The following is a 14363-nucleotide window of genomic DNA, read 5'->3' on the forward strand; positions in this document are numbered from 1 at the left end:
GAGCGACGTTGAAGATTCGCGGTGAAGGTGCCTGGCAGCTGCGAAGCAATCACGAGTGCGATTAGGTCACCATCCAAGGTCAAGCAAGGTACCACGCGGCGGGATGCAGGCAGGCAGGCCGCCGTCCACTTAAGCAATCGGTGGGAACGTCGGTGTCCCGCTGTCTAAACCTCCGACAGGGGTATGGCACCGCGGGGGTAGCTGCTGGCTTGGTCCGTGCTTTCTTGCATCCATGTCGGACTTAGGTTGTTGCTTGAACTTGACTGCAGCCCGCGCTGTGTTTCTCCAAGTTAATAAGCACAAGAAGACACTCTCACTCACTACCTGATGTGACAACTTCCTAACTAAGCATGGTGGCCTCAACTCGTACAACTTGGACAAGTACTTGTAACCTCAACTGACAGCATCACTGGGTGAGCTTAAACGACAATGCTTCCCCCAGGCTAAATGAGAGTCTATCTGTCTGTTTTTCTATACAAAAACACACCAACAAGGGCCTTGAAGTTGCGATATAAACCCTATTTATGTTTTAAATAACAACCGGCGATGGCTGTTATTGGGCATTCCCAAATCCCCGGAAACCATGACCCTATCCTCGGTATCACGCCAAGAGGCAAACGGCCCTCGACTTCATCGGGAGGCAGCCCTGCCGTCTCTGTATTTCGTATGCATCGCAAATCACAAGAGCACCTTCGCCTGACAAAAATTACCGGACTTGGGTACTATTCATTCGAAGGTACTAGGTCAGCTATTTGGAAGAATGGTCTGTTCTTAGAGCACTTACCGGCAGGAAAATTTCTCAGTCTCCGCAGCTCAAAGCTATCTATAGCCATTATTGTTCACCAAAAGTGAACAAAACGGATATAAACGGTTCGTCCAATAAGTCGCGCGACGCCCATGACACGAGTGTCGCCAACGTCAAGATCAGAGTCCCATGTCTCACCCCAAACTTTTGCTTTCAACTTCCACCTTGCTTACGACTGCACCATTGCATGAAAATCCTCCTTCTGCACCCGCACCTCCTGGTGGTATTAGCCCAAAGTTGTATAGCGTCTAGCTCAGGGGCTACCTTGACAGAGCAAGCGCAGAAAGACGCTGACCGCTGGCTGCTGGCCATGCCTGCGTGACCCCAGAAGTTTCAGCCCCCGGATCCCATGAAACCACGGAGAGTAGCACCGCGGCAAGACTTTTATTTAAAAAGGCATCTACCTAGATCTTATGTCCATGGCGGGGAACGAACTTGATGTGATAATCCTCTTTGGTATTTGAGCTAAGTAAATTGAACGGTTGTCTAGTAGGTACGGGGGAAAGCATAAGTAACATCGGGATGCCAAGTGTAGCAGGATAGGTTCCACGCCACAGCGGCCAATAATAGAGATGTTTGTAACCTCCCAAGATTCAATGTACTCTCCCTAGCTCTCCCTATCCCTGATCCATTTCCCACTCCTCTCTTGCCGAGTAGTCACACCGGCCAGAGTTGACCAAGCAGAACCAAGGTTGATGAAACTGAAGGAACGCTCATCTCTTCCACCAAAGAGTTCACCGTTATATTGCAGAGGCCCTCCCCGACCCCTTACTCCCCTCAAACAACAGCATTTCGTCACCACACCCTGGGTATATAAGTCGACTGATCGAAGCGAAAGGGGAGGGCACATTGCGTGCGTGGTCGTCATAAAATTAGGATCGCGTGTCTTCATCTCGTCTGAGCAACTCGCATCGGGTGCTGGGTTTAATCCGATAAGCCTCCGTGCGGTCATGATGATCTGAAGTGATGCCGCGTGAAGAAGAAATCCGTTCGTCTAGGTCTGGAGACATTAGGCGTGTCGTCGCGGAAGTGTAGCTTTCTCGTGTCTATGTGCAAAAAGTCCGGTAGATGAGGCTTGGCCGCCTCTCGTGATGTCGTGCTGTACGATTCATTAGGATTAGGTGATCGGGCTCGCCCAAGGAAGTCAGTTGCCTTCGTGATGCCTCTGAGGTCAATACTAGCTCCACGGCCGAACGCCTTGGCCAATACTGAAAAGACAGTTGTTGCCGCGGAGATGTATACAAAACTCATCAAGTTGAATTAACATCTCATGATAGTGATGAGTGGCCTAGATGAGCACTGGACCCCTCGGTGGAGACATCGCCCTCGATAGTTTTTCTCCAATGCTCTGGCAGGCACACGCATACGAGGGGGAAGGCCTTGATCTCGCCGCTGACTGCCGGTGACGAGTCGCGTCGACCAGATGTGTTGGATACGCCGCTGTCTCGTTGGGCTTGTCGCCGAGCCTCCCACTCGTCGACACGCTCATCCATCAGGATTCCAGTCGCCCAACCGTCATCCCAGATTCCGACAATCTTTAACATGTCGCCACGCTCAAGAGCGAACTCATCAGGAGCACGAGGCTGGTAAGCCCACAGAGTAGCGACCCTATCGCCCGGGTGAATGTCGTCTTGAGAGTAGTAATCCTTGAAGAAAGGCAACTGCTCCGACTGTTGACTAGCCATGCCCTGGGGAGATGACATCCCGGCACTTGTCGGTGATTGGGGATCCGCAAGAACGGAACTGCTTGACAGAGATCCCGTCCTCCGAATGTTGGTGGGAGGAGGTCGTAATATGCCGGCTCTGTTTTCCGAAATAGGACTGTCTCCAAACTCAGACGACGAAGGGTCATCGCCTCTCCTCCTACCCGCCATGTATGCTGCCCCTCCGATGGCTGCACCTGCGAGAGGAGCACCACCGCGACTAGGCGGTGCTGGGTCCGAGGCGCCCTCCAAAGCCGACATTCGTGCAATGCGTCCACCAGGCAACACTTCGTATCCAGTCGTGGTCTGGGCCGGTGCTATCTTAGTCGTAGATGGCCCTTGTCTAGAGGGAGACGGCTGGTTGAAAATACTTCCGCTTTGGCTTCCCCGCCGTCTCCTCCTGGCGAGCAAGATGCAAGCGTAGATGAGTCCAGCGAGCAACAATGCTCCAACTACGCTACCAATGACAATACCGGCAATAGCGCCACCTGACAGCCCTGCGGCTGCAGCCGCCGTACTCGAAGGGGTTGGTGTCGCCGTTGCTGTTGGAGGTGTGAACGTCATGGTAGGGAAGATGGAAGGTAGAGTAACCCCAGCGCATCGCTCGTCGATGTTCGAGTTGTAGCAGCAAGTGTCAGTGGAGTTAATGCCGCCAGATGCGCAATAAGAGCACAGTCCCACGGTGCTGTTGCCGTAACCGCAACTCTCCGGCTCATTGGCAATGCCCTGGATACAATTAGATGATGACAGGGAGCCGGCGGGCAAGGCGCAGTTTGTGAAATCAGCTCGGATCTGGTTGACGGAATTACTGCCTGCGTTGCCACATAGACTGCTATCCGAGGTGAGTAGTGCCTCGCTCTGCGCGAACTCGGCCTGTGATGTCGTCAGCAACTGTTAATAGAGGCTCCAACAGATTACTAACGCATGTATCAGCGCACACTGGTCGTGAGTTGGATGCAGTCAAGTTGCAGGTCTCTATCGAGTTTTGGACAATAGCATTGCAGATGACTGTGGTTGTAAAACGGGCATACAACTCATCCGGAGTGGTGAGATTAACGTTGCTGCAACCAAGTAATGTTTGATATCTGCTGAATGATGAGCAAACATTGCGCTTAACTCGACGGGGCATTCAAACTAACTTCTCCTGCACGTATGTTGTCTCGATATACGACAACATCTGCTGGTCGAATGTTTCCCGGCTCGAAACAAACTGCAGAAAGGGGCTGGGGGAGTCCGTTAGCATAGGTTGCGGTCAACGGCCGTCATCAACCTACAAAATTCCCGCAACAAAACCTGTTGTCGAAACGGAGGCTGATTGGAAAGCGGAACATGTTGTCGATCCCTGGAGTGAGACACAATTTGACTGCGCCGACACAAGTGCTGAGGTGGACAGCACCGACAAGACTGCTGCTTTCGTCGTCTGGCCCATGACTGGTCCTCCTCTGCCTGCGCGGCTTCTTCTTCGGGTGGTTGGTGAAGTCATTATCGTGCTGCTGGTGACCACCAACTGGGGGAAGCTCAAACAACAGTGATCAATCGGAGAAGATGCTAGTTCATGACTGTCTTCCCGAAATCTCACTGCTTGCGGTTCGGGCCGGCAGGCTTTCTCCAAGCAACTCGAAGGGGGTTCGTCGCAAGTTCCGGGCGGCTATATTAAAGAGTGCAAATGGTTGTTGAGAGATGCTTGACGAGTGATAGTCGTAACCAAAAATTCTCTCGAGGGCGTTCAAAGAACCTGTTCGGTTTTTTTTTTTTTTTAGATGTGTTCGTCGTAGTAGAAAATAGTCGACTCGAGGAGGTCAGACAAGACACATCAATTTAGGAAATGACGAAGGCGGGGGTCGAGGAAGTTGGGATCTTGGCGGAGACTCGGGGATCCAGGTCGCGATTAACGTATTGACGTGAGGATTGAGTAAGAAAGTCGTCGAAGGCAGGCTCAATGCGTGGGGGAAGGAGGTCGACGCAGGTTCGGGCTCAGCTTGGGAAGCGAGGCTGGAGATTTGGAAATAGACACTCGGAAAACTGCTCCGATAAGCGGCTAGAGACTGAACGAGGGGCGGGTGAAAGATGAATGGAAAAAAATTGACGGAATTCAGTTAGGAATACAATTAGGAGGATGCAGTAAAGATCCGAGGTAATGTGACCCGACGTGTCACGGTCGATTCGTCGAGGCGAGGGATGAAGAGAAAAGGCGATGATGTTGTTTTGGGTGGACGACGCTCGCAACCGCACACACACATACACTCACGGCGCGGAGGGAAAGGGAAAGGGACGAGGGCAGCAGAGCCAGGTACGAGAGGACCTCTGGGAAAATAGGGAAATTTGGGAGGCAGCGATCGGAGGGGAGACATGGGCACAGCCTATCACGAGGGTACCTTTCTCTTCCTCCTTACCCTGGGCCGCGACTGGGACCTCGACCCAGGCCTCGCTGGCAACGGCACGCGGCGGGAAGGTGCAACTAGAGTCTAGAGGTGTGGGCTTTCTTCTGTCAGGTAAGGATGGGGGTGGTTCTTTCTTGACGTGGACGTGACAAGGGGGGTTGGACGAGGCGAGGCGAGGCGAGGTTGGGGGCCTGCCTTCCTGCCTTTCTCGGGGGAAAAGAAATGTAAAGAGCCAAAGAGCGCACGCACTCGCCCACCTCACGTCGCGTTGAGCACTACCTATGTACACTAGGACCTGGGACACTGGAGCATGAGCCACCCGCGCGACCTTTTTTCCAATGAGATGGAGTGAAAGCCAGACCCCTGTCGGGTATAATCGTTATGAGTGGCTATGTCTGGTGGAAAACCACTCGAGTCCGGTCCACGTCTGCGCGGGCAGTTGCCAGCCGCTCAGGGACTACAATTGACTACCATCCGCGCTATAATTACTATGGAAGTATACCGGTAGTAAAGAAAGTTGATGTAAGGCACGAACTGTGGTACGTACCCCCTCGTACCTGACGACGCACACGTACTAAGTACCATGGACAGGCCACCCCTGATCACACGAGGTGAACAACGGCCACCGGAATTGTCAGAAACAGGCAAGCGCCTTGACCAGGAAAATTGGGTGGGACAGGGAAGTAGCAAGGGTCGGGTGTCAGGGGTCCCCCCTCGCTGCCCATGAATCAAACACTTGCAGCTTCTCAGTCTGGATGGGTCGGTTCCCTTCGTTGTCCGTGTCGACTCCGTAATCTAATCCTCAGTGTTTTTGCATCCGTCGCATTGAGACCGTTCGTCATGGCTCATTGCTGTGCTAAAAGCCCCTTTCAGCGGCACACATGTGTCAGAACCATGGTACACTGCAACTACTTGGTGCCCAGATCTGTTGGCATCGTCTTTGTTCTCAGGGTCTTTCTCCTGATCTCGTTCCGAACGGCTGGAATCCAAGCGCCGCTGCGCAAGGAAACATCTTTAGTTCGCTCAATCTCCACAAGCTACAGATACATACCCAGCCTGTGTTCATTTGCCCAAGTGCTTTCCAATTTTTGGTCCTATTCTCATTTCTCAGCCCTCCACTATTCCATGTCTCATTCCATTGCTTCCGTACACGTTGTATTTTTCTGCATCACATTGTAAAGAGTGCCGGTGGACACGGCAGGAACAAACATGCATGATTTCGATGATGACAATGGAGATCGGAGACGCGAGGCGAAAGAATCCCCTCTAGAGGATCCATGCCGGCTCATCAGGTCAGTGCTGATGATGGTAGGGAATCCAGCCCTGAGCAAGGCCAAGCAGGTGCCCGCATATCCGTACATCCCGTTGCTGATCAGAGTCCAACGATTCCTTATCGAAGCTTGCTCATGGAGCATTGGTGCCGGTTCGTAGATACTGGCACTTTATTTCCTGCCATCATTGAGAGCTGCTTTAACGAGACATCATGGTACTCGGCTTCGCCAACCACACAAATCACGTAATTGAACATCAATGGTTGCCAGGAGCTGCAGTGGGTTTTGCGACAGCATCAATAGGCGAGATCGATGTCTTGAGCAGTACCTCCCGGTCCCTCCCGTTAACAGAGCTGTCTCACGGCTATCATCTGGTGTTTCAACCTACCCAACCATCTACACCGCAATCGCTCCCACGCTGGACCCGAACAGCTTGAGAAAGCATCATTAAACTCCTTTCTCGATGGGGCGCAGATGCCCGGCAGATCCTTTTGTTCATGCGTTCATTCCGGCTGCTTTTGGGGATTCGGGGCACAATCCACTCGCAACACGGCCCACTCAGCGATCGAAGACATCAGTGAACACTGGTGCTCGGCTCGCAGACTGGCGGACGTGGTATGGTTTGCGCCGGTGAAGCACAATGCATACATCCCTCCTGATGCCTCCAGAGGTGTGCCAGCTTGCTCACAGAACTTACGCAGGTACTGCCACGACGGAGTCACACTGCAGTTGCAGACGCAGTGACACACCATAAACTGGGTGACTGCAGCTGTGGCTTAAAGCAGAGCAACTGGGACTGTATCTCATCATAGCTGTCCGTCCCAAAGCAGAGGATAAACACGGGACCCCCAGCAAAGAAACACCCAGAAAGTGCCGATTAGGCTCGAGGAGCAAGCAGGGCACTTGGCAAGGGAAGCAACAAGAGAAATTACACCAACTTACAGGTTGTCTCATATGGAAGGATGCGCATCCTCTGATTGGGGGGGCTCGGCGTTGCTCCAGCATTGTGGCAGGGATTTCGGGGGAAGTGGGGCAAGTCCAGCGCAAGCTCCCACGCTCCCTGACCCAGAAACCGCGCCGGCGACTGGTCCAAGAGACGATAAAGGCGTTTACGAGATGAGAGGTGCCCCAGCGCTCCCCTACCCTGCGTGGCACGGACAGTACATCACCTGCTGCGTCGGATTGTCCCCATGGATGAACACGCCGTTTGGATGACCCGCCCAATGACAGCACGCTGCCGATTCGTGCTTGCTCCATCAACAAAACCCCGCCCGCCTGTCAACCAGGACTTACCGTCACTTGAAAGTTGCGACAGTTTTTCAACCTCGACTCAAGGTGCATTGTCGCTCATCAAGCCGAACCAAACGCGCCGGATATGGAGCTGGCTGCCGTGGATCAAGGACCCGACCGGACACAGCCCGGCCTCCCGTCTGACACCTGCCGTCACGGAGACGACATCCAACCCTAATCAGAGCTCGTGCAGTTGATTAGCGGACAGAAGTAAAATGAGGCAGAGGAAACATAACATGTAAACATTGTCACTTTCCAAGGCTTTCGTGGGTTCCTGCGATGTCCCTAACCAGACGTCCTCATATTAGCCCTGCGCATGTATCTCATATCATCCATTAGGCAGATCTCAGTACCGGTATCAGTCCCTGTGTGTTCCTGAGACACTGGTCTCATGCCAGATGAGTAGTGATGGTGGGCGGGAGCATCCAAGCGTGCGTGTCGCCGTTGAGCCTGGGACTGCATTCCGGTGGCATGGGTTTACTGTCAACGTTTGATGTGGGGTTGAAAACAATAGCTTTCTTCTTGGGCGACGTGACCACCTGCCTCTGCAGCTTGCTCCAACTCCCGAACCACCCCGTTCCAGTTGCGCTCTCTAAGCAACAAAGGACAACAAAGGACAACAAAGGACTCCTGACTTGAGACTGTTGCTCATCACACTACTTTGTATGCACATCGAACATTCTCACAAGCGGGTTGTGTTCCCCAAATCCCCCATGCAGGCCCCACTGCCAGTAAGGAACAATGCCCACAATGAAATGGAGAAGAGAAACAGTCGCCGGCATTTGCTCATGGAGGGACAATTCATAAACAGCGACTGAAGTAGGTCTCCTTTGACGGCTGTTGGTTGGCCAATGTATTCCTGTTTACTCGGCGAAACAGCGGTGCAACGTCTGCAAATACTGAAGTTGGTAATATCAGGAGGGTGTGCACACATATACCCACGACTATTACTAGACAGCGGCAACATCATGCGAGTGGGACATGCGCATGACCGAGCCTCAAATTTGACTCCAAGGATGAGATTGCCCTCAGTTTGATACATCATCAAAAACCGAACCTTACTGGTCTTGGGCAGTTGCGACGTTGGTGGTGTTAATGTATCGCCGCAACCTCGCGAGCGACCCATTTATGCTTCTGCCATTGTCTCGTCCGCCTCGGCGATCGACCACATACAGCTGCATACATGCTTTTTGTCTGCCACTGTTCGTTGATTTTGACGCTTGCTGCTTCAAATACATGCCGAATGGTCCCGATGACTCATTTCCGAGCATACGGCGGCACCCTCCACGTTCAGCGCGCAGGGGAATCATGCCATCAGAAGACTTCATGTTCCCCAGATGGGTTATTTACATAGACCGCGCAGTGTTATTCTGTTCCGTGAGTCTCCATATATCGGCCTCTTTGTTATGAAGGAACCCTTGTCTTCGGTAACTATCTCCCAAGTTTGGCCTACGGTTGATCGTTCATTTTTGTCTACGTCGGGTTCTTTCACTTCGGTCTACGATGGTGGTACACGCCCGAATACCTGCCGTCAAAACGCTCTCTCTAGACGGCCCTACCTCTTCTTGAATAATTGCCACTGAGCTATGGCTCTATTCTGTTCACGGATCGGACCCCTTCGGCCAGGCCAAACCGTGCATGGAACTGACCGAGCAGCTAGTGGTGCGAGAGACCAAGTCCGACACTAAAGGCCAGTAACCCAGCTAAGCATGCTAGTATCGGGTTTCAGGGTTTGTGCAAACCAAAGGCCTGGCCTTTCCCATTGCTGGTGTGGCGGACGCAAAGGGTTGATCTGGCATTACATCAAACCCTATTGATCAATGTTGCTTAACTGAATATTACGAGGATGCCCAGCAGAGAAGAAGCTATTCCTGGCTTCATCTTCTCGGCCAGCGTCCAAGAGGAGTGCGAATACAGCAGTCTACCAAGACCCTATATGTCTGAGCGACTGCAAGACATGTCTATTCAGGGGGAAGGCGAACATATCCTATTCACTTTTGGAACAAACATCAACAACTAACGGCGTCTAGATGAGTTAGGCACTGGTGCGGGTTTGTTGAATCAAACAATGCTTGCCCCTTTCCATCTGAAATATGCCCAAGAGCAGGTTCCGATTAAGGCACACAATAAAGAGAATGCTCTGGAGGAATCTCGACCTGCGCCTTGGCGTTGATGTCGTGACCTTCTTAGTGTCAAGTCATCCAGATGTCGCTGCTTGAAGATCAGAAGATTCGCGGTTTCAGAATCAAGTTGCAACCGTCCTCCCTCCTACCCAGATTCGCAAACTGGGCCGCATAATCCTCGGAATGGATTATCAACCGCTCCCAAGAGGGTGAGTTGAAGCTTGAACACCACATCGGTCCCCAGCCACCAGGGTCCGTGAGTGCGTCCCCCGCCATTGACTTCGCTGCAAACTAGCAGCGGCGCACGTCCAACAGACGCGGACCACCGACGTTAATTGTCCCAGGTGGCCGTGTGAGCAGGAGGGCCGAGGGAGAACAATTGTCTGCAGCGCAGCCCTTGTGCCATGAAGCGCCCACCCAACCAAACCCGCCCCGTCGGCAAGGTGACGTATGGCGCTTCAAAGCCTTCTCTGACAGTGTTTGGGATGTCTCGCAAGTATGACTTGCGCGTCCCTCGTCAAAGATCCGACCCTACAGAGGTCCTGCATGCCGCACGCGACCGCATGTCTGGAGTAGCCTCCACTCGGGCGGGAAGACCTGTTCCTCGGGTTCGCTGTTCGCCTACTAGTCGGTTTCCGAGCTGTCGATGAGAGACGATCCTCGAGCTGGGGGGAATCCTTTGTACACCTAGCAGCGAAGGATTGCAAACAAAAGTCTTGGGCCTCAGGAGACAATGCGATATACTGCCATCTTGTGTCCTCCCGCAACGCCATTCCATATATTGAGACGAACTCTCGCCACTCACTCATCGCTTTCCAGCCTTCTTCCCAGAAAACTAAATGGGACCACAATGATCGGATATGGTGCCGATCTGACCTTCAGCTTTCTTTCGCCTCGCTACGGGCTGAAACTTCACGCCCGCCCGCCCGCCTTGCTCGCGTCGTCTCCTCCCCCTCAGTCCGTGCCGAGATACCCAGAGCCAACGCACCCTTTCGCCGACGCTAACGACATCAAAGTCCAGACGGGATCTTTGGCGCGCACAATAATAAGGCTTCTCGCCCCGGCCCAACAACCCCAGGGCACAATGGAGGCCAAGGCTGCTTCACGTCGCCTCCCGCTGCTTGACGTCCCCAGAATGAGCACTGTCTGGGAAGCGTCAAACTCCGGCATTCAACAGCTGTAGATCCCTTATACCATCGTGGCCGCCGCCAGGCCTTACCGGGGGGGTTTACGCCCGCGGAAAGCTTCAGTCTAGCACTCGCCAGAATGGCGGCTGTTGCGCCCATCGGGGAGGTTTGTCATCCGCCCCTTGCTTTACTTACATATAATGGCCGTATAACTAACATCGTCGCCTTTAGCTGCCACTCCCTGGGCCTCCATACCAGCCACAGGTGGCCTTACTCGGCCTCATCCCAACAGTGAGGGTAGACGTGCCGATCTGCATCGTCCTCATTGTCCTATTTGCCGCCGGTGCCGGCCTCAACCTGGCAATCTTTGTGCGCAACAAGGCCAGCGGCCACAAGTTCCTCCCCTCGGGCGTCCTCGTCGGCTTCTGCCTGACCCGTATTATCGCTCTCTCTCTCCGCATAGCCTGGGCAAGCCAGCCTCTCAATGTCAGCCTCAACATTGCCGCCAATGTCTTCGCCGCCGCAGGCGTCGTCCTCCTCTTCATCCTCAACCTGATATTCACCCACCGCCTTCTCCGCGGCCTCCACCCCACCATTGGCTGGCACCCCTACGTCGGTTACTTCATGCTATTCCTCTACCTCCTCACCCTCGCGTGCCTCATATCCGCCGTCACCGCCACCGTCGTAAGCTTCTACACCCTCGTCTACGAGTACCTTCACCAGTGTCGCATCGTCCAGCTCTTCACCGCCACGACCCTCGCCCTCATCGCCTTCCTCCCCATCCCAATCCTCCTCTTCGCCGCCTTCTACCCGGGTCGCCGCCGCCCCGAACCGTTCGGGTACGGCAGCCTCTCTACAAAGATCCTCATCGTCCTCCTCACCGCGACGCTGCTCACTATCGGCGCCGCCTACCGCTGCGCCGTGGTTTACGCCGTCCGCCCCGCCTGGGCGCCGGCGTGGTGGCATCACAAGGCTTGTTACTACATCTTCAACTACGACCTCGAGCTCGTCGTCGTCTTCACCTACGCCCTCATGCGCTTCGACCAACGCTTCCACGTTCCCGACAAGGCGGGGAAGCCCGGCGACTATGCAAAGGGCCAGCACGCCTACAAGCGCGTCAGCGGCCTTGCGGCCCGCGTGAGCGTTAGGGAGAGGCGCTCGTCCCGTACCGAGTACCTGACCCCGAGTGGCTACTTGGCCCGCAGCGACTACCTTTCCCAGAGCAGCTATTTGTCCCGGACCGATTACCTGTCTCGCAGCAGTTACTTGTCCGGTAGCGGCAGCGGCAGCGGCAGCGGGACACGCTCCTCGCGCAGTAGTCAGTCTGAGGAAATTAGCAACGAGATCAACGGGGGCGGGGGCGCCAGGGAGACCAGGGAGACCTTCCGGGAGCGAGAACGCGAGAAAAAACCGAGGGGCAGGCCATCGAAGAGAAGGAGAAGTAGGGAAAGGAGGCGCAGCCACGAACGTCGCCGAAGTCGTCGCAGGTGAGGGGGAAAGCTGGCTGCAACAACAGTCAAAAGGTGGCGGGCAAACAAACCGCTCCGCCGGCCAATGTTTGATCGTGTAATGCATAGTTCGGGGCTTTGTCATGCGCACCGGCAGGCGTTGGCGGTCATTTGTCATGTACATAGATGGCTTTCAAGGGAGGCAGAGCTTCAGGGACTGCCTCGGCATTTCCAATTTCCATACAGGCGTGTTGTAGTAACGCCAGCAAGCAGAACAAACAAATTGTAACATCAGCTTATCATTAGCATCGACACCTTCTTGTTGCCGGCGGTCTTGGACGAGTATCTAACGCGATGGCAGAGGGTTTAGGGAGCACCAAACCCCCTTGGGCGAGGGAGGGCTCGCGCCCGAGCTCGAGCTTCCTGGGCCGTTCCCCCTCTCCCTCTATCATGACGCCCAACGCAAAATCTCTCTCTTGGGAGTACATTGGTTCTCTTGGCTTTGTTGTAATCTTACAAGATTAGACTCCTCCAAGCACCAATGCAGGTTGAGCATGCACGCCCCCGTATCTTTCGAATCTCTTCCATGGATAGCATCCAGAACGCTCCGGATGATAAGCAGTAGGGGTATCGAATAGGTGATCAGAGGAAGTAGTCGGGCGTGCGTCTCGAGACCATCGGCTCGCCGGCTCTCGGGCAAGGGTCGAATTGCAGGCTGTGCGTGGTCAGTTTCCCACCCTTCAGAAACACTTGGATATACCGGTACTTACAATGTGTACTTGAGATGTTCGTCGATTTCCATGATCGCCGCCTGGTTACCGCATCTGTAGCAGTAGTTGGGTGCTGCACTCGTTAGTCACCATTGCCCATGCCACCAAGTGGAGAAGTGGCTCACCAGAGAAAATGGTCACCACATTTCTGTCTTGCGACCAGTTGTAGCCCTCCATCACAAGCTGATGGGCACGCGCAATAAGCGTCAGGCCGTTGTTGTGGTTGAAAGCCTCGGAAATATCCTGGCCGAACGTGTAGCCAGCACCACGAGGAGAGATACCCCATCCGCATCGGTCATCGGGATCGGACCAGAGAAGGTCGCACATTGGGCCCTCGTGGGGCACCTCCTGAATTCTGTCAAGAGCCCTAATGTTATCAAGGGTGTCGATACTGGGGGACAGGCCGCCGTGCAAGCAGAAGATCTGGTTGTCGATCAAAGCGGTAAGGGGGAGGTAGTCGAAGAGATCCGTGAAGTATTTCCACACATTGGCGTTACCGTATTTCCGGAGGCACTCGTCGTAGAAGCCATAGACTTGGGTGATCTGACGAGACTCGTGGTTACCACGGAGGATGGTAATGCGCTGGGGGTATCGGATCTTGAGGGCGACGAGCAGAGTCACCGTCTCGACAGAGTAGTAGCCTCGGTCGACGTAATCACCTAGTCAGAGTAAGCTCCTATCCGCGAGAACACATGCATCAGCGAGGCAAGCATACCCATGAACAAATAGTTGGTGTCGGGGTTAGGTCCGCCAATCTTGAACAACTCCATAAGATCGTGGAATTGGCCGTGAATATCACCGCACACCGTCACAGGACATTTCTGAAGGAGGGGGTCAGCTGGAATCGCTTGTCCTGTGGTCGGGAGCACATACGACTGGTTGCACATTGGACTCGTCCTGCAAGACTTCTCGCGCCTGTTGATGGATGTCAGCAAAGTCCCTCGAGGTCACGCGAGAGGGGGTGATTCGAGATGAGGGGAGACCACGAAGGGGAATCGCAGCTGTGACGACAGCTGGTGGGAAACGTGGATCGTGGGCCTCATCATCACCAGCGGCAGAGAACTGACCTTCTCGCAAAGTCTCTGGACATCAGCCTCGACGAGCTGCTTGCAGGTCATGAGGCTCTCGATCCAACCATCTAGGGTCGGGATCGTGGTGGGCTCGAGGTTCTGGGCGGAGGGCAGGTCGGCGGGGACGCGGCCGACATCCTCCATGTTCGTATCCATGCTGGAAGTCGTCTAATCGATTGAGATGTTCGGGCTGAAGATAGGGCACCCTGTCGCTAGAGGCAGGAGGGGGCAAAGCAAGGGTAGCAGCGTCGTCGTCGTGTTGGGGGAGGATGACGTTGTTTTCAGCAGCCGGTCGCGGTATTCAGATTAGCACAGCACCTCAATCCGAACGTGGGGCTGGCGGCGAATCGTCAAAGGCGGTCAGAGCTTCGTCCG

General features: G+C 54.3%; 4 protein-coding genes across 4 annotated transcripts; 2 read left to right on the forward strand and 2 right to left on the reverse strand.

Annotated features, from left to right (window-relative positions):
* Positions 1-2073: 2073 nt before the first annotated feature.
* EsH8_VIII_000523 (uncharacterized protein) lies at positions 2074-3937 on the reverse strand (the record flags this gene model as incomplete). The annotated part of the gene is made up of 4 exons (XM_083269565.1): positions 2074-3381; positions 3431-3593; positions 3648-3731; positions 3783-3937. The coding sequence occupies 4 exons, from the start codon at positions 3935-3937 to the stop codon at positions 2074-2076; spliced, it is 1710 nt and encodes a 569-aa protein (XP_083129333.1).
* A 6486-nt stretch (positions 3938-10423) lies between these two features.
* EsH8_VIII_000524 (uncharacterized protein) lies at positions 10424-10756 on the forward strand (the record flags this gene model as incomplete). The annotated part of the gene is made up of 1 exon (XM_083269566.1): positions 10424-10756. The coding sequence occupies one exon, from the start codon at positions 10424-10426 to the stop codon at positions 10754-10756; it is 333 nt and encodes a 110-aa protein (XP_083129334.1).
* An 83-nt stretch (positions 10757-10839) lies between these two features.
* On the forward strand, positions 10840-12191 carry EsH8_VIII_000525 (uncharacterized protein; the record flags this gene model as incomplete). The annotated part of the gene is made up of 2 exons (XM_083269567.1): positions 10840-10866; positions 10932-12191. The coding sequence occupies 2 exons, from the start codon at positions 10840-10842 to the stop codon at positions 12189-12191; spliced, it is 1287 nt and encodes a 428-aa protein (XP_083129335.1).
* A 599-nt stretch (positions 12192-12790) lies between these two features.
* On the reverse strand, positions 12791-14144 carry EsH8_VIII_000526 (Metallo-dependent phosphatase-like protein; the record flags this gene model as incomplete). Its single annotated transcript, XM_083269568.1, has 6 exons — positions 12791-12863; positions 12919-12991; positions 13044-13577; positions 13634-13739; positions 13792-13833; positions 13986-14144. The coding sequence occupies 6 exons, from the start codon at positions 14142-14144 to the stop codon at positions 12791-12793; spliced, it is 987 nt and encodes a 328-aa protein (XP_083129336.1).
* Between the last annotated feature and the right edge of the window lie 219 nt (positions 14145-14363).

This window comes from Colletotrichum jinshuiense, chromosome 8 (genome assembly GCF_051148585.1).
Source record: "Colletotrichum jinshuiense chromosome 8, complete sequence".
NCBI lineage: Eukaryota > Fungi > Ascomycota > Sordariomycetes > Glomerellales > Glomerellaceae > Colletotrichum > Colletotrichum jinshuiense.